This window comes from Symphalangus syndactylus, chromosome 13 (genome assembly GCF_028878055.3).
Source record: "Symphalangus syndactylus isolate Jambi chromosome 13, NHGRI_mSymSyn1-v2.1_pri, whole genome shotgun sequence".
Taxonomy (NCBI): Eukaryota; Metazoa; Chordata; class Mammalia; order Primates; family Hylobatidae; genus Symphalangus; species Symphalangus syndactylus.
Genome location: NC_072435.2, coordinates 95,815,654 through 95,839,091, shown reverse-complemented (window position 1 = coordinate 95,839,091; position 23,438 = coordinate 95,815,654). Strand labels below are relative to the sequence as shown.

General features: G+C 41.0%; 1 protein-coding gene and 1 non-coding gene across 3 annotated transcripts in view; both read right to left on the bottom strand.

Annotated features, from left to right (window-relative positions):
* Positions 1-425: 425 nt before the first annotated feature.
* Positions 426-23,438, bottom strand: part of SLC17A8 (solute carrier family 17 member 8) — a 65,026-nt gene continuing 42,013 nt past the window's right edge. The window contains exons 6-12 of one of the 2 annotated variants that reach the window (XM_055237461.1): positions 20,751-20,837; positions 20,132-20,271; positions 19,866-20,015; positions 18,436-18,568; positions 9,675-9,785; positions 4,387-4,514; positions 426-2,663 (exon numbers count right to left, since the gene is read on the bottom strand). In XM_055237461.1, the coding sequence (XP_055093436.1) occupies positions 2,319-2,663; positions 4,387-4,514; positions 9,675-9,785; positions 18,436-18,568; positions 19,866-20,015; positions 20,132-20,271; positions 20,751-20,837 (1,094 nt within the window). In that variant the 3' untranslated portion in view covers positions 426-2,318. The remainder of the gene's footprint in view (positions 2,664-4,386; positions 4,515-9,674; positions 9,786-18,435; positions 18,569-19,865; positions 20,016-20,131; positions 20,272-20,750; positions 20,838-23,438) is intronic. The other variant, XM_055237462.1, reaches the window with a different exon arrangement.
* On the bottom strand, positions 20,361-20,466 carry LOC129461370 (small nucleolar RNA U13). Its single transcript, XR_008650518.1, has one exon. It is a non-coding gene; the product is annotated as a small nucleolar RNA U13 (small nucleolar RNA).

The window sequence follows — 23,438 nt, the reverse complement described above, 5'->3', positions numbered from 1 at the left end:
CTCTGCACCTACAGGCCTCCTTCCCTTCCTGCTAGAATCCATGGTTTGCATCCATGAATTGACCTACAAATGGACATTTGCGGCAAAATGCACAATGACTTGCAAATGGCATCTGTCTGGTGTTAAAATGTAATTATTTATCCATTGCAACCTACACAGAGAAAAACCCATCACAATAAAAAAATGTATTTTTTAGTTTTTAACACCTTGATCCATGACTTCATTTTAAAAAAATACATATTATAACGGCAAGTTACAGGAAAAATGTGAGTTTTCTGCATATGACACTAACTTCAAACGATGCGATAAATACAACTTTGTGTCACAATATACAATACTACCTTAAGGATTATCATGAGTTTTTAAAATATAATTATTTGACTTTATTAATACACACACAAAATAAAACACTGGCTATCATAAACTGCTAATTTTTTATTTTTTATTTTACTTAGAAAACAGCACAACTTTCACAATAAGTTCCAGGGATAATGGATAAAAATGACATAGCATGTTTTCTTTTCAACTGGAAAGTCCCCCAAAATGTTAAAAGATAATGATGATGACAGCTATTTACTTGGGCATTTTCTGCATGCTAGGAACTGTTTTATGGGGCTTGCATGGATTCACTCATTAAAGAGATTTAAAGATGTCTACTAACATAAATTGTATGCTAGTGACATAAAGAATATTATTTAATGAAGAATTGCAATTTTTCCCCAAGATTATTCCATTTATAAAATACACTACAACTCAGCTAGTATCACTGGGGACCAGAAATACATGTGGGAGAAATAAGAAAAAAACAAAACAAAACACTTTACAATAATGAATTACAAGTAAATCTATAATTTTTTCCGTATTATATTTTTCTTCCAAAAGTAGAAATAAAATTTTCAAAACCAATGAACGGGAAAATAATTTTATTTTCAAATAATCCTTTAGATGCCAACGTTAAAATTTTAAATATATCTAAAAGTATCCATGTAATTACCTTATGCAATCAAAGGTGGATTTTTCAACAGTAACTGTAGGTCTAATTGTCCCAAATGTTTTCATTGTAGATTTTCTCTGTATAACTACTGCTATATTATTGTGATTTCCCTGAATATCATTCCAAATAGAGTCATCATGAATACTTTTGATACAAAATCATAATTTTTTATAATCTGATGAAACTGCCTAATATAATCTCCAGCAGAAAAGGCTAAAGAGATACATTTTTAAAAAATAGAAAATTATTTCAGGAGAATTTTACCTAAGAAAACACATGAACCTAACCTACTTCTTATATTATTAAATGTCTTAAAAGTTTATAAGTAGTTTGGGACATCATTTAGCTACATTCTTAATATTATGGAAAGTTGAAATTTAATAGCCAATCTCGTTTACTGCTTTCAGCTATTTTGACCGTCAGATTCCTAAAAATTTGGCTCTCTTGCTTAGCTTTTCTTAAAAAACCTATTTGAATCTCTGATGTAGTCTATGACCCTTATTACTTTAAAAATTATGGAGTCACAGAACCATTTGACTCTTCAGATAACATAGAACACTGAGGGTCTTTGAATCTAGCCTCTCACACATTTGAATCCCCTCTGCCTCATCAACCCAAATGTTTCCCTTCCCCAATACCTGCTAAAATGGTGAATTACTCACAGTTACTCCATTTTCAGTTCTCATTATTACAAATGTCTTCCCTACACTGAATGGAAATCTTCCCCAAAACTGCCACCTATTGGGAACTTCAACAGTCTCAGCACTGACCCTGGCAGATGACCATGGGCAAGTTCATTTCTTGTTGCTTTAGATTCCTTGGTTGTAAAATGGAGATAAGAAATGTGTGTCATAAAGGTGTGGAGATTAAATAAGAGTGTTTATAAAGCACCTGCCACAACATGGGGTTTATTGGGAATATGAAGCCCTCTTCTGCATGGCTACCCTAGAGATGTGGTGGCAGCTACTGCTACTGTTTACATTCCTTCTGGCCAAACATCCCCATTTCCTTCAATGTTTCTTTGAACAACATGGTATTGTCTCCTTTTTCTTCTAGTCATTCCTTTCTGAATAAGTTCAGCTCTTTGAGAGAAGGGTCAACTGTCAATTCAAAAAATATGTATTATCAACTATGTTATCAACTGAGCGCAGTTCCTTACCTATACATGTCATTGAAAGATAATATTTCTCTTTTCCCTGTTGCTGGTTAGATCTTCTCCCCTCCCCTTATTCGGACCTCTGGCAAGCTGGGCTACAAGAAAGGCAATAGGTATGGATACTTTCTGGTTCTAAAGTAAGGAGAAGACAGAAGTGCCTCTCAGACATTACGATATAGCTGAGAAGTTTCTCTCTTCATTCTGGTAGGATATCGGCTCTTCCTCATCAAGGGTCGCTCCTCTCTGTCCTTTCCATTCCTTCTTCTGGACTTCACAATTCTGGGCGGTGGCTCCATAAGACATCTTCTTTTTGGGACTCGCAAAACTCTCATGGTTGAGTTCTATCTCCTCAGCTAATTCATCCTGGTCAATGATTCCACATTTCTCCTCAGAGAGATCCTCTGGGTCAGCCCACTCCTGTTTCTCCCCAGAAGCAAAGACCCCATAGAAGATCACACCACTGTAATGCACCAGGGCAGCTATGAGGAACACATTCTGCCATTCTTCACGGGTCTAAATAAGGAAATAAAGTGCCAATTAATGTTTTAACTAAAACCAGAGATTGCCACTATGTCCCGGAGGCCTCCACTGTGAAAAAGCATCTGCCCATTTGGAAGGCGATGCTCTGCTCTTTGGGAGGGAGGACGTGTGTCAGAAGCACCATCCAGGATTCAAACCTAATTTAAAAGAAAAACTTAAAAAATGAAAGTTAAGACTACAATGAATATGAAAGTTAGACAAAACAATAAATATGTATTTTTTTAATTTAGAAAATTCTTTTTTGTTGTTTGCTTTTTGAGATGGAGTCTCGCTCTGTCACCCAGGCTGGAGTGCAGTGGCACGATCTCAGCTCACTGCAAGCTCCACCTCCCAGGTTCACGCCATTCTCCTGCCTCAGCCTCCCGAGTAGCTGGGACTACAGGTGCCCGCCACCACGCCTGGCTAATTTTTTGTATTTTTAGTAGAGACGGGGTTTCACCATGTTAGCCAGGATAGTCTCGATCTCCTGACCTCGTGATCCACCCACCTCGGCCTCCCAAAGTGCTGGGATTACAAGAAAATACATTTTAAAATAAACAACATATAAAAATATTAATACATGCAGCACCATTGCATAGCTTTTTGAATACTCAAATGGGGTTTCCCTTCACATAGTCAGCTAAATTAAAATTGTTTTAGGAACCCGCCATTTTAAATATCAGAAGTCTCCTTCTTGCTTGTTGTTGGATACAGAACAATATTTGAGCCATTAAAATTCTCACCCTTGACTGACAAGAACTTTATTTATAATCATATTTTCAGTGTTAAAAAAAAAAGTATGTCAAAAAATAATGGGAATTTGTGTCTAAGGTTGGGGGAAGATATATTGGATTTAATAGTCAGGTAATCCTATCATTTAATAGTCAGATAATCCTATCATTTCATGAAGAGAGAGGGAAAATATGAATTCCCTGCCTATAAAATTCTACCTTCCTTTTCTGTGAAAAAGTAGGAAAATTTATCTCACACTTTCTTCTGCAGGAAGCTGAAAAAACTTCTGAAGTTATATTTGTAATAGGCAATCCAACTAAGAAAATAGTTGGGGGAAAAAAATCCCATGGTATCAAAGAATTCTTGTTGCAGAAAGCAGCATCTTGAGACGTTTCAATGACAAAGATAAGGAAATCACGTGGGCTGTGGTTGAACTCTGGATGGATTTGCCTCTACCACCACCCTAGTCTAAATTCACAAAGGCTCAGTAACAACTGGGTAGGTTATTAATGTCCTGTTTATTTTATTCTTTTTTTAATGTGTTTATTAATGTGTTTATTTTATTCTTAATAAAGAAGTAGAATAGCACTCATCTTTTTATGCTGAAACATGCTAAGCAATGGATGGAATTAGGCTATAAAGTTTAATCACTGAGAATGAGAAAACAATCTTCAATAACTCATTTATCCCGAGCTGACTGCCTCAGTTTCTTCTTTGTGTCTCTAAACAGTTTCTATGGCCCATCCCCTCTCCCCAGACTTTTATTCCTCAATTGAGAAAACATAGAACAAAACAACAACTAGCCTTGGTGCCATTGATAAGCAATGATTTGAAAATCAGAAGAAAGAAAAAAAAAGTTCAGCTGACTCAGTCAAGGTCAAGGACATACACATTTACAGACTGTGGTAGAGCCTTGAAACCTCAAGTTTGTATAGTGCTCCAGTCCTCTGATATTGTAACCCATAGCCACAAAGGAGACCTTTACCTTGTGCCTGGTCATTGCACCGACAATGAGGGGACAGACCATTCCAGAGAGGGTTCCCACTCCATTTGAGATCCCCATGAGAATGCTGGCATAGCGGGGGGCAATGTCCAGGTGGTTGACATTAAAACCTACAGTGAAGCCAAAACCTCAAAATCAGAGTCAAGAACAGAATTTCAAATATGCTTTGGAAAATACTCAGTTGCCCCAACCTTTACCAATCTGTTTGATTTCCTCTAGTATATGACTAGTTTCCAGACCAAGAGGACTGGGTTCAAGAGGCTGTGTCTGCACAAAGCAGCACTGGTAGACAATGCTGGAATTGATTATGGATATCTATCATGGGCTCTCTCTACAAGGAGAATTATGGCATCTCTACCTTGTAGGTTCTGAATTCCAAAATACGGTGTTTGGCACAATATTGAAAAGGCTAAAGCCTGAATCACATTTATTCAGACTAAATAATCATACAATCACATACAGTATGACTAGACCAAACCTTGCTTTGTAATATTCCCACTCCTACCCCTGACTTACTCTTAAAAGGCAGCCAAGGGTAAGCCTACTTTATTAGCCACATGGCCACATTTTCACACAATGAAAAGCGTGCTTTTTAATGAAACATTTGCACAAACACTGGGAGAACCTTCTGTAATTTACGAAACACTTTCACACACCTACTTGATTTGGAGTCTGTAAATCTGGACTTGAATATTATTTCTACTATGTAAACAAGTAATTTGGGGGCCTTTGTTTCTTCATCTCCAATATGAGGATAATATTACTATTCACTTCACAAAGGTGCTGTGATAGAGACTCAGGAGAAATAGGTATGTGAAGCCCTTGGCAAATATCAAAGCTATGCTAACTACCACTACTACTACTGCTAACTTCTGCTGCCACTGCAAAGTAACTCCCTCTCTTTGAGGTCTTCTATCAAAAGATAATGCTGCTGGCCGGGCATGGTTGCTCACGCCTATAATCTCAGCACTTTGGGAGGCCAAGGCGGGTGGATCACCTGAGGTCAGAAGTTCGAGACCAGCCTGGCCAACATGGCAAAACCTCACCTCTACTAAAAATACAAAAATTAGCCAGGCATGGTGGCACATGCCTGTAATCCCAGCTACTTGGGAGGCTGAGACAGGATAATCGCTTGAACCCAGGAGGTGGAGGTTACAGCGAGCCGAGATCTGACTTTGTCAATATATTGCAGGAGTGCATGTTTGAATCAGACAGACCTCAGTTCTGGCAGCTTAATTGAGATGCAAGCCTAGACCAAGGATTTAAACTTCCTGAACCTTAATTTCTTCATCTGTATAACGGGACAATGATTCTTATAAAATTGATGTAGGAATTAAGTTAAATAATGTATATTAACTGCATGGTACATAGATGTGTAAACCAACATGCATGCTCTTTACAGGTGGTTAGCCATCCGTCTTGTTTACCACCATCTCCCTGGAACTAGCAAAGTGCCTGGCACATTGTAGCACTCAATAAATAGTTGCTAAATTAATTACCACCTTCAGCTACTGAAATTATAGCAAGGGGTTGTAGGCTTTATTCATCTTTTTGTTTTCCTTTGCTTTGCTTTTTATTTCTTTATTCTGTGCAAAAAAAAAAAACTGAAAATAGGACTTAAAACATTTTTTGTTCTAATCTGTCACATTGGTTGGTTGTCTTTCCTACCTCCCTTCAGGGAGAAATTTTGAGAAAACTTTTTGATAATAATAGACATACCTTATCTTTCAGGTCAATGTGCCAAATGATCAGAATATAAAACAGCTGCAAGTTCATTAATCTTACCATTGATTTGAATGTGATAAACACTTTATTAGAAAAGAATCCAGAGATAAGAAGCAATTAATATGATTGTTGAGTATTATGCTCTGATACAAAGCCTGGGCATCTGCATTCAGCTAAAGATAATGTGGGAAAAGCCATTTAGGTTTCTAGCTGCACAATCCTGACATTTGGGGAGGGGGGGAAATCACTGAGAAATTGAGATATTGATAGATTTTTATAGCAGATAAAAAAATTACACATAAACTGAGAGAATCTATCTTCTCTGTATAGGACATTTCCCAAAACAGGCATCACTCATCCCTTGCCTATTTTTAACTTCATCTATCTCAGCAGTCTTGTCTATAATCAGCTCCTAAATTGTGCCAGTCAGTCTTCCCTGGCATCTATGTGTATTCCTTTAAAAGTTGGCAGACAGTAGATTCTGAGGAATTATTGCCCCTGTGGCTGCAATCCCTCCCACAGTGTCATTGCTGGGACCAACAGACGTTTATTCCACACTCCCAGCCACTTCACTAGGCAAGTTAAACCACATTTTGGTTTCCCCACCAATAAAGTGAATATAGCAATACCTTTCTCATCAAGGTTGCAATGAGGATGAAACGAAATCATGTTTAAAAAGTGGCAAGAAGGCCAGGTGTGGTGGCTCATGCCTGTAATCTCAATACTTTGAGAGGCCGAGGCAGGAGAATCACTTGAGGCCAGGAGTTCGAGAACAGCTTGGGCAATATTGTGAGACCCTGTCTCGAAAATATATATATATATCTGGAAGTGGTGGCACATGCCTGTAGCCCCAGCTACTCAGGAGGCTGAGGCAGGAGAATCAGTTGAGCATGGAAGGTAGAGGCTGCAATGATCCACGATCATGCCACTGCACTCCAGCCTGTGTGACAGAGCGAGACCCTATCTATTTTTTTTTTTTTTTTTTTGAGACAGAATCTCTCTTTGTCACCCAGGCTGGAGTGCAGTGGTGCAATCTTGGCTCACTGCAACCTCAGCCTCCCCAGTAGCTGGGACTACAGGCACATACCACCACAACCAACTAGTTTCTGTATTTGTAGTAGACATGGGGTTTCACCATGTTGGCCAGGCTGGTCTCGAACTCCTGATCTCAGGTGACCCATCTGCCTCGGCCTCCCAAAGTGCTGGGATTACAGGCATGAGCCACTGCACAAGGCAAGAGACCCTGTCTAAAAAAAAAGAAAAAAAAAAGGAGCTTCTGTGATTTGGAGTATTGGGTTTCTCTCCTTCAGATTGTGACTTAATTGGCAATCGGGGGAAAGGAAGCAATATGAACTTGAACATTTCAGTATCTCTGGGAACAGGATATGGATCTCTTTTGCATCACAAAGTTATCAAGGGAAGGCGTTCCTCCGCATCCTAGTGGAAGCAAATCATGATTGCTCTGCCCTTGCTACTCAAAGTGTGAACTGCCCTGCAGCAGCGGCAGCAGCAGTGCTGGGGAGCTTGCTAAAACTGCAGAATCTCAGGCTCCACCCTAGAGCTACCAAATCAGAATCTGCATTCTGAAATATCCTACGGTGATTTCACATAACATTTTGAGAGCCACTGGGCTGGTGTGTGTACTAATAGAACAATAACGGTGAACACTCGTTAATTTTGTTATGCATCTGGCACTGTGCTAAAGACTTCAAAATAAATACAGCTAAGGTTTTTATTTGAATAAGTATTGCCACTAGAATGCAAACTTTATGCAGATGGACTCTTTCATTTATTCACTGCAATATCCCCAGTGCTAAGCATAATGCCCAGCCCACAAGAAGTGTGAAGAACTGCATGAATTATCTAAGTTTATCCTCCCAACAACCCTGTGAGGTTGCTGTTTCATCTCTCCAATCTCTAGATGAGAAAACTGAAGCTTTAGAGTTTTCATAATTTAGCAATTTTTTTCTTTTATAAATAGTACGTAGTAAAGAGGGCCTCAAACCCAGGTCTATGCATCTCTAAACCAAATTACTTAGCTGCAAGTTACTTTTAATTTAGACTTTTACTTTATTTTCTAATTTATTCATCAACTCTATTTATTTTGATAGATACAAGCCCCTGTCTTAGGGCAGTTTAGACCAGAGGTTCCATATTTTTCTATTCTGGGACACTAACACTATTTGATATTTAAGGCAACCTGGAATAATGGAAGGAAGGAGCGCAGCCTTTGGGCCAGGCAGAACTGTTCTGTCATCCTTCCTTTGCCACTAACTGTGTGATATTAAGAAAGTATCAAATTTTTCTAAGCTTTAGTAAAATAGTGAAAAATCCAGTAACATAGTGATATACTACTACTTGCTTCACAATGTTATGATATATATGCAATATATGTAAAATTTTCTTTAAGTAACCATTTTTTATTTTTATTTTATTTATTTATTTTTCTTGAGACAGGGTCTCGCTCTGTCATCCAGGCTGGAGTGCAGTGGCACGAACTCAGCTCACCGCAACCTCCAACTCCCAGGCTCAAGCCATCCTCTCACCTCAACCTCCTGAGTAACTGGGACAGCAGGTGTGTGCCATCACACTTAGCTAACTTTTTGTAATTTTTGTAGAGATTGGGTTCTGCCATGTTGCCCAGGCTGGTCTCGAACTCCTGGGCTCAAGTGATCCATTCGTCTCGGTCTCCCAAAGTGCTGTGATTACACACGTAAGCCAGCGCACCCGGCCAGTAACCATATTGTTATTACGATGTTTTAAAGATAGACAAACAACTAAATTTCACTCTTTGACCCAGTTTTGCATAGGAAGCTTCTGATATGATTGCACTCTGGCCTCTCTCTCACATATAGTAGACTGGTTTCTGCTCCTGTAAAATGGGAATCGTAACAGCACTGATACCCAGCAGAGTAGTTGTGAGAGAGATAGGGCTTAAAATACACGGATCGCATGGAACAGTCCCTGGCACAGAATCTGTGCTTGGTCATCGCTAGCTCACATTATCATTGTCATTATTTTTTACCCTGTTCAGAAAGTCGCTTCCCCTCTCTGGACCCGCATTTTCTTGTTTGGAAAATGAAAGAAATGGAGTAGACAAGAATCTAAAGAAGGTTTTCACTCTTAAAAAAACTTCTGATTCTATGACTGTAATGACGCTCGCAGTTCTCTAGCAACAGGCGTGGCTTGAAAAAGTCACAGGAGCCTCTGTCAGGTAGGGTGACATGCTGCTAAAATAAGAAAGTCCACTTCACCCGGGACATATGCTTGGGCCTCTGCTCATGTCTCAGAAGGGTCATCTGCACTTTGTGTCTTTTCCTATAACAAGGTAAGTAGGAAACATTCCACCTTAACTGAGCTCCCAAGCCCAGTTCTCAGTGATCCTACAAAATCACCCCCACTAGATGACATTCTCTGGGCGGTGGTCCTGCTCTCTGAGAATGGACTGGCTACTGAAAGAAGGTGCTACAATATCCTTGTCCTTCCTTCTTCCTGGGAATTGTTGAATCTGTAGTCAAGATCTGGAAACCCAAAGGACACATTACCTGAAATAGCAAAGCCACTAAATCCTACAGCAAGCACCAGAAAGGAGATAGCCACCCCTTTGGTATGGGAAAAGCCAACCACCAGGAGTAAAGTTGCCTCCATGCCAAAACCTGCAAATGGAAACAGCAAGGGAAAAAAATGTCATTTTCGTATCAGTCAACCCAAGTTCATTTATTTATCAAATAAGAACTAACCTATAATTCCACAGACCTAAGTTTGTTTTGTGTGTGTGTGTGTGTGTGTGTGTGTGTGTGTGTGTGTGTGTGTGTTTATGTGTTTAACTTTAAGTTCTGGAATTTAAGTGTTTGTTTGTTTTTTTTAACTTTACTTGAAGTTCTGGGATTTAAGTTCAGGGATACATGTGCAGAAAGTGCACGTTTGTTATATAGGTATACATGTGCCATGGTGGTTTGCTCCACCTATCAACCCATCATTTAGGTTTTAGGCCCCGCATGCATTAGGTATTTGCCCTAATGCTCTCCCTCCCCTTGCCCCCTAGCAGGCCCCAGTGTGTGATGATCCCCTCCCTGTATCCATGTGTTCTCATTGTGCATCTCCCACTTATGAGTGGGGACATGTGGTGTTTGGTTTTCTGTTCCTCCACAGACCTACATTCTGGTACGGTGCTTACAATGCCACCCAGGTCTTTCATGACTACATGACTCTGCTAATATTCCCTGGGTGTTCGCGAACTTTCTAACATTATCCCAGTGCACCTTGAACATCACACGGTCCCAATAGATTCCAGTGATGCTCCTGAGATGAGGGACGTTAATTATTAGTTGCTTCATGGGTAGCTGCCCCTGCCATTGTTAAATACTAAAACTCTACTATGTAACTGTGATAATGATTCCCCTTTGACTAGTTATGGCCTTTCCCATAAAAGTAAAATGACAACACTCTAATATTTATTGCCAAAAGTAACCAGAAAACTGTAGCAAATATCTGAAACAAACAAAAAAAAACAGCACTTCACCCCTTGTAAAGCAAAAGTCAAAATTTTTCTATTTCAAAGTTCACCAAGCTCTCAGGCCTCTTAAAAAAAAAACAACAACAAACAATACATGAGATTTTTGCACAGAAAATATTGCAGAACAAAAGTGCTTTCTGTTCCTTTCATTCAGAATAAGTTAGTCTAGCACATCAAAAAATAAAAAGAATGAGGAAATTATGAAGAAGTTTCTTCTCACCCCAAAAAAAGTTCAGCTAACAACAGACAGAAAAATGATATAAATATCATTTGCAAGTATATAGAGTGCCTTAGGAGGGGGAAGAGACAATTAATGGTGCTTCATTTGGAGACTGTCTGCTGATTCCAGACATCTCCGCACAATTGTCCTACAGTACCTCAAAGGCAACATGCCCAAATCAATTCTCTCACCCCCATTTTTATTTATTTATTTATTATTATTATTTTTTTTTTTTTGAGACAGAGTCTTGCTCTTATCACCCAGGCTGGAGTGCAGCAGCATGATCTCGGCTCACCGCAACTTCTGCCTCCCAGGTTCAAATGATTGTCCTGCCTCAGCCTCCCAAGTAGCTGGGATTATGGGCATGTGCTATCACGCCCAGCTAATTTTGTAGTTTTAGTAGAGTTGGGGTTTCACCATGTTGGCCAGGCTGGTTTCGCCATGTTGGCCAGGCTGGTTTCACCATGTTGGCCAGGCTGGTTTCGCCATGTTGGCCAGGCTGGCCACTCCTGACCTCAGGTGGTCTGCCCACTTCAGCCTCCCAAAGTGCTGGGATTACAGGCGTGAGCCACCACCCCTGGCCTCTTCCCCTATTTTTTTACTCCTAAAAAAAAATGCAAACCATCGCCACCACATGCTTTCTTCTCTAAATTAATCTCCTTCTCTAAATTAATCTTCCATATTCTGTGTTTAGAACCTAGTCTTTAGAGTCAAACTGGTATGGGTTCACTTTCCACTTCAAAATCACTAATTCTGTGACCTTGAACAAGTTACTACACCTCTTAGATTCCTCATCCAAAAACTGGAGATAATACCACAGCCTTGTAAGGTATTGGAAAGTAAATGAAATTGGTATGGGAGGTACCGAGTGTGGCACATGGGCACAGCTCAACAAATGATAGCCAGAAATCCGATGCAGAAACTTCAGAACTGCCTTGGACTGCTCCTCCTGCCTCAGCTTTCATATACAAATCTGCAGGTTTGGCCTCGGAAATATCTGTCCAGTGCAACTGCCGCTTTCCCCTCCCCTGTCACTGCTTTAGTTCCAGGCCCCGTGACCTTTTACCAGGACAACTGCAATAAGCCACCTTTTTTTCTTCTTTTGTTTGAGATGGAGTCGTGCTCTGTCGCCCAGACTGGAGTGCAGTGGTGCAATCTCAGCTTATTGCAACCTCTGCCTCCTGGGTGCAAGTGGTTCTCCTGACTCAGCCTTCCCAGTAGCTGGGATTGTAGTCCACCACCATGCCCGGCTAATTTTTTTTTTTTTTTTTTTTTTTTTTGAGATGGAGTCTTGCTCTGTCACCCAGGCTGGAGGGCAGCGGCGCGATCTTGGCTCACTGCAAGCTCTGCCTCCAGGGTTCCTGCCCTTCTCCCGCCTCAGCCTCCTGAGTAGCTGGGACTACAGGTGCCCACTACCACGCCCAGCTAATTTTTTATATATTTAGTAGAGACGGGTTTTCACCGTGTTAGCCAGGATGGTCTCAGTCTCCTGACCTTGTGATCCACCCACCTCAGCCTCCCAAAGTGCTGGGATTACAGACGTGAGCCACCACCCCCAGTCTAATTTTTGTATTTTTAGTAGAGGCCGGGTTTCCTCATGTTGGCCAGGCTGGTCTCGAACTCCTGACCTCAGGTGATCTGCCTACTTGGCCTCCCAAAGTGCTGGGATTACAGGCCTGAGCCACCATGCTCAGCCACAATAAGCCACTTTGGTAGTCTTCCCAACTCGTCCTCCTCTGATGCATTCTCAATACCACTGTCTTCCTAAGCCACACACCTCATTATTTGCTCCTGTGCTTAACGTGTTTGTCATGGGCTCCATATCATGAGTATAGCGTTCTGTAATGAATCCCTCCTGCTGTTCCAGTTTCATTTTCTTCCAGCCCTCATCACTTTGCTTACTGCCCCCATTCTGTGGCTAGCCCTCTGTGCCAAAGACATACTCCTCTGTTAGCTGTTTTCTAACCACACAGTACTGTCTCATGCCCGTACATATTTTCACACATTGTTTCTTTACCTGGGATACTCTTCTCTCATCACTTTCTCTTTTTCTGGATAAATCTTACTATTTTTAAAGTCCAGATTAAATAGTGCCTCCTCTAGAAAGCTTCCCTAACAACCCTCTCCCTACCCTCAACCAACGAAGCTGACATCACCTTCTCATCATTTTATAGAACTTTTCAATATTGCTTTGTAACTTTTCATTTGTGTTTCTGCCTCTCCCACAAAACTGTATATTTAACACAGAGTCTGTCTAGCATGTAGTATGCACTCAATAAATAATGTTTGGCCAGGCATGGTGGTGCACACCTATAATTCCAGCTCTTTGGGAGGCCAAGGCAGGCAGATCACCTGAGGTCAGGAGTTCAAGACCAGCCTGGGCAACATGGCAAAACCCCTTCTCTACTAAACATATGAAAGTTAGCCAGGCACGGTTGCATGTGCCTGTCATCCCAGCTACTCAGGAGGCTGAGGCAGGAGAATCACTTGAACCCGGAAGGTGGAGGTTGCAGTGAGCCAAGATCGCACCACTGCACTCCAGCCTGGGTAACAGAGTGAGACTCTGTCTCTAAATACATACATACATACATACATACATACATACACGTTTAATGAATTAATACAAAGGAAAGGAAATGGGACCCAGAAACAGGAAAATAAGATTCACAAGCTGAAGTACTTACCGTAAATGATGGTTATTAATATTTACCTTTTTGAACCTATTTCTTCAACACTACTATAAAGAAGGGCAAGAACTAATAATTGTTTTAAATGACTTCTAAAGAGGATGAAATGTAATTAGGGAAGTCTTACTTTTAAAACTATAGGCTTTATATCATTGCTACTTGTTCTTAATTTTGTTTCAACATTTAAGATTACACATAGGGAAAAATTGCTACTGTTTCATATACTAACTATATGTGTCTTAAACTGGCCTATCCTAAATAACAAGGCATCTGGCTGAAACTTCTCTTATTTTAACACTCTCAACAGAAACGTGCAGAAAGTCAATTCCCCCAAAGGATTAGAATGATGACATTGTAGAAAGAATAAAACTCACAAATGATACATCAGTTCATCTGTAAGAAAAAAAATTTTGGCTAAATAGCAGATTGCCAATGGAAAAAAAGCATTTAAGAGCCCAAATGGTTTCTACTGACAGTTAAAATACTAGAGACAGGGCTGCATGTTTCAGGAGCTTAAGGATAAAATTTGAACTTTAGGGGTAATCAGGAGACCCTTAAAATTGAACCTATTTAGAGTTGCCAAGAAAAACAAAACTAGGACTTAAAGGCCTAAGAAATATTTTATTTCATATTAAAACAATCTGAAGTTCACATATGCAACTGATTCAGCCAGAATAGAATTTTTGACCTCAGTTACACTTTACATGTTCTATAGAGGGGGCAGGACAAGAATTTGGCATCTGTCTTTAAGTATCATAGATGTAGACCCTGATTCAGAATGAATTGAACATCATGTCTTAAGTGATCTGCTTTGCTTTAAATGATTTTAATGGCACATTAAAATCTATGGAAAGAAAAGATGACAGGCTCCAAGATATGTGTGATCCTTCTCAGATGAGAAATGCCTTCTATATTTCTTATTAGGAAACCAAAAAGCCAACCAAAATTCTCTGGAAGATCATACCAGTGCTTCATCATTTCCAAATCAACCTGCATTCTTCACTGATGGCACAAAACTTTGTTTTCATGTAGTTATCTCTGCTCTAGCATCTCTGTATTTAAGCAGAAAAAGTAGGACCATTATGGTCTTTTTAAAAATTTTATTTTCTATATATAACTCACTGGTCCTACTATGTCAAAATATAAAAGAACGGCCGGGCACGGTGGCTCATGCCTGTAATCCCAGCACTTTGGGAGGCCAAGGTGAGTGGATCACAAGGTCAGGAGATCGAGACTACCCTGGCTAACACAGTGAAACCCCGTCTCTACTAAAAATACAAAAAATTAGCCAGGCGTGGTGGCGGGTGCCTGTAGTCCCAGCTACTCGGGAGGCTGAGGCAGGAGAATGGTGTGAAACTGGGAGGTGAAACTGGCAGTGAGCCGAGATCGTGCCACTGCACACTCCAGCCTGGGCAACAGAGCGAGACTCCATCTCAAAAAAAAAAAAAAAAAAAAATATATATATATATATATATAAAAACATGAAAAGCCATGTGAAGAGGTATTTTTTAAAGATGGGAGATGAGGCAGAAAGATTCCACATATGCCTTCTAGTTTCTGCAGAAAAAAACTATTTCCTCTCTACAGGCACTTTGTTAGCAATTAAACATCTTTGAAAGTTCTCATCACCACAACATAACATAATCACCACCAATTATGGAGAAACAGCAGAGGTATTGGGGCAGAATTAAATAGGAACAAGACATTCCCACAAAATATGCTCAAGAATCTCCAATGCATCTGGGTTTAGAAGAGGTTGTGCAAATAGTGTTTAAATCCAGAACCTTCTTTAAAGTTGCTGGTTTAGAAGTAAATTTTTTTTGGCCAAAGGAAATACAATCGCAGATATTTGTTAAAGAATTCTGAAAAACTTCTGTGTTTTTTGTGTCTTGAACATAGGAGAGAAAAAGCAGCATTAACATTTGTTGAGAACTTTTTATAGGTTGAACACTGCACTAGATGCATTTATACATCGTATCATTTAACTCTCATAGCTATCCTCTGAAGTAAATATTATTATGTAATTTTAAAGATGAGAACTGTTGGCTCCAAGAATTTAGAAATCGACCCCCCTCTCTCTATCTACATTGCCGCCTCATTTGTCCAAGCCACCATCTTCTCTAGACAGGACAACTGAAATCGCCTCCTACCTGGTCTCCTTTCTTTTACTCTTGTACCCTGCATAATTCCCCAGATTAAAAATAAATAAATAAGGCCAGGCGAGGTGGTTCATGCCTGTAATCCCAGCACTTTCGGAGGCCGAGGCGGGCAGATTACTTGAGGTCAGGAGTTTGAGACCAGCCTGGCCAATACAGTCAAACCCTGTCTCTACAGAAATACAAAAGATTAGCCAGGCATGGTGGCCCATGCCTGTAATACCAGCTACTCCAGAAGCTAAGGCAGGAGAACCACTTGAACCCAAGAGGTGGAGGTTGCAGTGAGCTGAGATTGTGCCACTGCACTCCAGCCTGGGCAACAGAGAGAGACTCTGTCTCAAAAAAAAAAAAAAATGAGATCATATCCATTCCGTGCTTTAAATCATCTGCATCTCAATGTACTTCAAATAAAACCCAAGTTCTGCATACGCCGACAAAGCCTGCCATGATCTGACCCTAGAAAAACATCCCAATTCCATCTCCTGTCTCTCAGCCATTCTGACTCCCCTTCCGTCTATTATCACACAGGCCACATTCCTGCCTGCCCCAGGGTCATTGCACATACTATTGCCTCTGCCTAAAATCTTTTCCTGGGAGAGCTGTAATAAGGCAGCACATGATGAGTTGCCAATCTAGCCATGTGGACATATTCAGAGGGATCACTGGAGAATGGCATGGCTTTAAGGAAACACAAGAGGAGAAGAATTGAGCTGGATGTATAGAAAGGACTGGATTGAGAGGTGAAGGTGAGAACTCACAGGGAAAGAGAAAGGGAGTGGGCAAAGTCAGAGACAGAAAGATATGTTCAGGGCTTGGGTGAGGGCTGTTCAGCTGGAGCAGAATTTTATCATTAGAAGGGTGGGGCTTTGGCTACTGTATTAGTTTTCATTTTTAAAATGTTTTATTTTTTAATAGAGAAAAGTTCTCACTATTGCCCTGACTGATTTCGAACTCCTGAGCTCAAGTGGTCTGCCCGCCTCAACCTCCCAAAGTGCTAGGATTGCAGGCGTGAGCCACTGCACCCGGCCTACCACTGTGTTAGTTTTCATTTGCTGCTGTAATAAATTACCACAAACTCAGTGGCTCAAAACAACACAAATATCAAATATCTGCTGAGGGACAGACTTAGGGGTCTTTAAGATCTATTCCAATGATTAGATGTCACCTCTAAAATATGCTCTGCACTATTGTACAGTTCTGGAGGCCAAAAATCCAAAATGGTACAGGGCTAAAGTCGAGGCAGCAGCCTACAGTTGCATTCCTTCTAGAGGTGCTATGGCGGAATCTCTTCTTGTCTTCTCCAGCTTCTAGGGTCTGCTTGCATTCCTTGGCTTGTGACTGCATCACTCTGACTCTTGCCTCCACCATCACATCTTCTTTTCTGACTCTGACCCTCCTTCCTCCTTTTATAAGGATTATTGTGATTATATTGGGCCCAACTAGATAATGCAGGATAAACTCCCATCTCAAGAACCTCAATTTAATCCCACCTGCAAAGTCCCTTTTGACATGTGAGGAAACATATTCACAGCTTCTGAGGATCAGGACATGGGCATTATTCTGGCTGCTACAGCTCTCTTCGAGAGGACTTGAATGCAATATCCCAGAGCTTCACCTCCTGCCCACCAGATAGCAGGCCTACATCTGCTAACCCTCAGTCCCCTACAAGAAAGTTAAAGCTAAGGTCAGGCCCACACATCCCTGCCGGGGACCAGCAGTCAAGCAACTGGGAGAACAGGTGCCAACAGACTCTTAGACTTTCTTCCCGAAATGCTATGGGATCAGATTATGCCTGCTCCTGTGTCCCTTGGTATAGTCTTCACTTCTAAATGTGCCAGACCTAGCTATCTGTCAGAGCATACGCAATCCGTCCCTTTCAACTTAATATCACAGTTGTGAGCTCTTGCCCATAGGTGGCGCTATCCTCTACCTCCTGCTCTCTCATCCTGACTTGTCCTCCAGAGGGGTAGCAGCTAACTAAGAGCTTTGGCGGTAGGCTCTGGCCCACATGATACGTTGCGGGGATCTGCTACTTGAGCAAGTCCCTTTATTTTACCTCTGTTTCCTCATTGCAAATTGCATATAGTAATAGTACCTTCTCCACATGGTGGTTATGAAGATTAAATAAAATAATGTATGTAGAAGATTTAGCTTAGTGTCTGGCACAGAAAGCATTCAATAAATGTTAATTTTAAAAGCTAAACAAAAAAGATGAGTTTTTTAAAAAGCACTCATGAACATTGCAGGGGTTCACAATTACTTTCACCTACCTCTTTTGGGAAATCACATACCATTCACTTTGTCTTTACAAAATTAAAACATAAAGCAGGAGCTACATAAACCAGGAAAGAGAATGGTGTGTGTGTGTGTGTGTGTGTGTGTGTGTGCATGCGTGCATATATCCCATGCACAAGCATAGGCTAGGAGGAAAGACTACTTTTCTTCTGTTTCTTACCAAAACATATGGATAGGTAGAAAGGTAAGCAGAGAAAGGAATAAACTACATAAGCAAACAATAAATGTGGAAGGATGTATGGAAGGGTCCCAGCTGGATGACCTCTTGGCAGCACTGTGATGGACAACACTCAAGTAACTGCTGAGGGACAGACTTAGAGGTCTTTAAGTTCCACTCCAATGACTAAATGTCACTTCTTAATATATGCTCTGCAGTTCAGTTTACCCTAATTCTACAAAAGCTGCCTAAGCCATCTATGAAATCCACAGTACCTCCACAGTTCATGATTTTTCTGACAGCAGTTGTGGTCAAAATTTGTCTGCTTCTTAAATAATCAGCCAATTGTCCTCCAATAGGTACAACGATTGTCATAACCATGTGTGGGACTGCTGACAAGAGACCCACCTGGAAGGGAAAGAAACAGTAAGCAATTTGTCACTATTTCTGAGAGAGAGGCCTCCCTAATTCCCTTGCCCACCTCCACTCCACAGCCCCCCTACCTACCACCACCAAATTTAAGCATCTAATTATGTGGGAGCTGGGTAGCCCTGGATTTCATAATAAATAAATGATGAATAAGCAAATGATTTTAGACCTATCTGTGTCCTCTACCAGACTGGAAGCTCCTTGAGGGCAGAGATGACTTTTATTCATCACAGAGGGCATGGCACATGGGAGATAAAGCACTTGGTACCCAGTGAGCACTGATGACTGATGACAGCCACCATTTCATGACTATGCCAGCTCTTCCATGATCACTTCTGACAGTATCTGTAGCTAGGCAGACATTTGTGTCTGCTCGGCTGCTGTTCTTTCCCTTGTAGGAAAGAGGTTTATCTTATGATGATGGTTTATGATTCACTATCCACACCCTTCCTCCCTAAAACACAATGGGCTTGATGATAATATCTGGGAGCATTGAAAGAGGTTCTTTCATTTTTTTTTTCTTTTTCTTTTTTCTTCTTCTTTTTTTTTTTTTAAGACAGAGTCTTGCTCTGTTGCCCAGGCTGGAGTGCAGTGGTGCAATCTTGCCTCACTGCAACCTCCACCTCCTGGGTTCAAGTGATTCTCCTGTCTCAGCCTCCTGAGTAACTAGGATCACAGGCGTGCGTCACTACGCCCAGCTAATTTTTGTATTTTTAGTAGAGGTAGGGTTTCGCCATGTTGGTCAGGCTGGTCCTAACCTCAGGTGATCCGCCCGCCTTGGCCTCCCAAAATGCTGGGATTACAGGCGTGAGCCACCATGCCTGGCAGAAAGAGGTTCTTTCTAACCCATCGCAAACAATGATTGTTACTGCTATAGCCACCATTATGGAGGGGGGGTGTTCTGCAAAATGAATGGTAAGGTTCTTACTGCTACTCACTGAGTAGCTTACAGGAAAAAAAGAAAACCCACACCCTCAAATCTTTTTATCCTTGCCTAATATGCCGTCCTTGAGCTAGCTTCAAAAACACTCTAAGATTGGGTACAACATAAATCTTTAAAGCAGCTTAATACGGCTCTGATCCTTGCTAAGAAGAAATTAAACAGCTATGCATACTATGCATAGAATGTATAACTTGTCTGACAGCCAGGCTATTAGGTGTCACAGAACTGTTATGAATTATGATCAGCAATTTAATTATTTTATCATACAAAATTATTATCTGTAGAATCAAGAGATTTAAAGTTCAAGAATATTTGGAGCATCTGTGTGTTTACCTTACTTATTGCAAATCCAAAGACCTCTTCAAAATAAGCAGGTTGACTTATAAGGAGCAAATAAAAGGTCCAGCTTCTGCAAAAATTTGCCACAATGATTGCATAAACCGGCAAAGATGTGAAAAATCTTTTCCATGGGGTACTAAATTTCTAGGGAGTAAAAATACCATGAGATTTTTAGTAAAGATATTGACATTTTTTCTGTAAGAAGGCAACACAATCACTCATGAAAAGAGGTAAATCTTCATCTAACTTTTTATACTTACACTTAGACTAACCATGTTGGCCCCCTCTCCTATGCTTGTCTCTATATAGGTCTTCTCCTCATTGGATATTGTTGGATGAGCTGCTGGGCACTCATAGGCCTGCAACAGCCAAAACATGTACCAAATAATCCCAAATATGCCTGCAGTTAAAAAAGAAAAGGCTGGGTTATATGGTCTCATTTTCTTCCATTTCTAAATTTTTCAATTTTTACCATATGTATTTTTTTCATGTAAAATGGGTAATGTACCAATGTTGTAACAAGGTTTGAGGGACTCAAACAACTCACACACGCATGTGAACACCCAATTATCACATTTATGAACTACAAAATGATCTTTACAATATTTCCAAATGGCAGTATGTTTAGCTAGGGGAAAGTATTTTGTTGACATTCCTCTTGTTGTTAACTGGTATTTAAAGAAAGACAATGTTCTGCTTATTTTTTTAGGTCAACTTTAATATAAACATTAATCAAATCATAGATAAAGTATTCCATTTATACAATAAACTTGTTTTAGTAATCTCTATTTTGATGTAAGGAACTCTGAGCCAAACCCATATGCAGTAAAATACCATCTCTATGAGTCACATGTGAACTTGTGAAGTCAAATCACTCACCATAAATATAAAAGACAGAGGACCATCCAATGTACTGCACCAACACCCCAGCCAGGGGCATGGCAACAACTGCCCCTGCATAGGAACCTGGAACAAGAAAAGATTGAGGGAATCTGACCAATCATCATGCAAGCCTTTTCAGCTCATTTAGAATTCATATGGTAAAGTCAGGAATTAATCAAACTGAGCAGGAGTCAGACTGCCTCCGTGCAGAGAGACAGGCAAACTCCCAGTGTGCCATAGAACAGGGCTTTCAGGAGAGAAAGGTCACCAAGATGCCCTTTAACTTCATCCAGAGACCACACAGGATTTAGACAAAGATTGCTCCAGCACCACTGTTTGGAATTACATGAGAGAATGGAATCAGAACATGAAAAAAATCTAAGAGAAATTTTGAAAATTCAACCAGGCACAATATTGGATGCTAAAAAGAGCAAGCAAAGGAACATACAAAATTTGCTTAGGAGGACTGGGAGGATTCTCATCCAGATCTTTAAATGAGGGATATTGAATTATTTAAAACGTCATGATTTTTAAGTCTTGATTTAAAAAAATAAATAAATAAAACGGAGACGGTTGCCAGGCATGGTGGCTCATGCCTGTAATCCTAACACTTTGGGAGGCTGAGGCAAGCAGATCACTTGAGGCCAGGAGTTCAAGACCAGACTGGTCAACATAGCAAAACCCCATCTCTACTAAAAATACAAAAAATTATCCTGGCATGGTGGCGCATACCTGTAATCCCAGCTACTTGGGAGGCTGAGGCACAGGAATCACTTGAACCCGGGAGGCAGAGGTTGCGGTGAGACAAGATCTCACCACTGCACTCCAGCCTGGGCGACAGAGCAAGACTGTGTCTCAAAAAAAAAAAAAAAAAAAAAAGTGAGGGGTGAACAATTAAATTCCAGATGGCAAGAGGGCTGCTGTCTCCATTCAGCTCCTGAATGGGTACATTTTTACATGTATTTCTTACTTTGTAAAATTTAACCTTGCAAATGCTTACCTGTATGTGAATGTTTATCTTGTCTAGACAAGATAATTGTGACTAGAGGCAGTGAACTGACCTCTCTGGACATCTGGTAGGGAAACATGAGCCCTGTGACCTCCCATTATTGGGAGTTATTAGCTGAAAGAAAAAGTTACTGTCTGAGACTCCCCCTGGGCTGTGAATGAAAAAACTCTTGCTTCAGAAAAAGTAAGTGGTGACAGGAAATTCTATATCCCAGAATTTGATGCTAAGGAAGATGTTTAGGAAATGGGAGGTTGGAGATCTTCTAGAGAAATAGATTAAATCACATCTTTCCAAGGTGGGCCTGACCCTCGGTGAAAGGCCCAGCCTGAGATCCGGAATCTGAACATCATGACACCCGAGGAAGTCAAGAGATTCATTTTCCTCAGAGATAAGATGGGAATGAAATATCCATCTCAAGGGGTTGTTTTGAGGTTCAAATAAACCATGTATGTGAAGATGCTTTGTAAGCTATAAAGGGTTACACAAATGCCAGCTATTACCGCTATTATCATGTACAGAATGACAACACACTCAAAAAACAAACAATCTCAGGGTTCCTCAAGCCAATAAGGTGAGCACTCCAGGCATGTGTTGAGAATGGGCTGCAGGTCTGACTCTGCTGTGTGTCAAGATAGGGTGGCCTTCATCCCCAGGCCACATACCCTGGGAGGTGGGGTGGGTGAGCCTGGTTTAAGTAATGCAAAAGAATGCCTGGGACAGGGGCCGTTAGAGAATAACCCCCACTAACAAAGATGCACTGAGTGCTTTCTGGGCGCCTAGTACCATGCTAAGTATGCTGTACCCATGACTTTGTTTAACCCTCCTTCAACCTGACAAGGTAGATACCAATATGACCCCCATTTTATAAGGAGAAAGCCAGGCTGGGGGAGGGGAGGTGGATTGCCTGAGGTCACACAGGTAGAAGAGACAAGTCACAGGACAGGAGCCCAGGTCTGTGGAACCCCAAAGCCCTTACTCTTATTTAATCATTCAGCCATGCCTCCTTCACTCAAAAGCAGCTGATAATTCCCCTTACATAGTAACAAGCATTCTTTCATTGAGGAAACTTTACAATGTGATATGGCTTGGCTCTGTGTCCCTACCCAAATCGCATCTCAAATTGTAATCCCCATGCGTTGAGGGAAGAACCCAGGGGGAGGTGACTGGGTCATGGGGGCAGATTTCCCCCCCGTGCTGTTCTTATTATAGTGAGTGAAATCTCATGAGATCTGATGGTTTCAACATGTGGCACTTTACCCTTCACTCTCTCTCTCTCCTGTCACCATGTAAGACGTGCCTTGCCTCCCCTTTTGCCTCCTGCCGTGATTGTAAGTTTCCTGAGGCCTCCCCAGCCATGCAGAACCGTGAGTTGATTAAACCTCTTTCTTTTATAAACTACCCAGTCTCAGGTGGTTCTTTATATTTATGTGAAAACAGACTAATACACAATGTGACCTAAACCACCCTTCTTTTCTATCAGAAAAAAATCTTCCTCATCCTTTTGGACATTCTCCAATGTCAGTTCCTATTAGACACAGCCCCTTGAGCAAACAACAGGGCACTCAGCCCTTACTGCAGCTGCCCCCAGCTGCTCCCAGATTGCCCTGGGGAGCAGACTGCAGCTCAGTCCCCTGGGCCTCAGATGATTGTTGAATGGTATGCGAAAGAAAGAACAG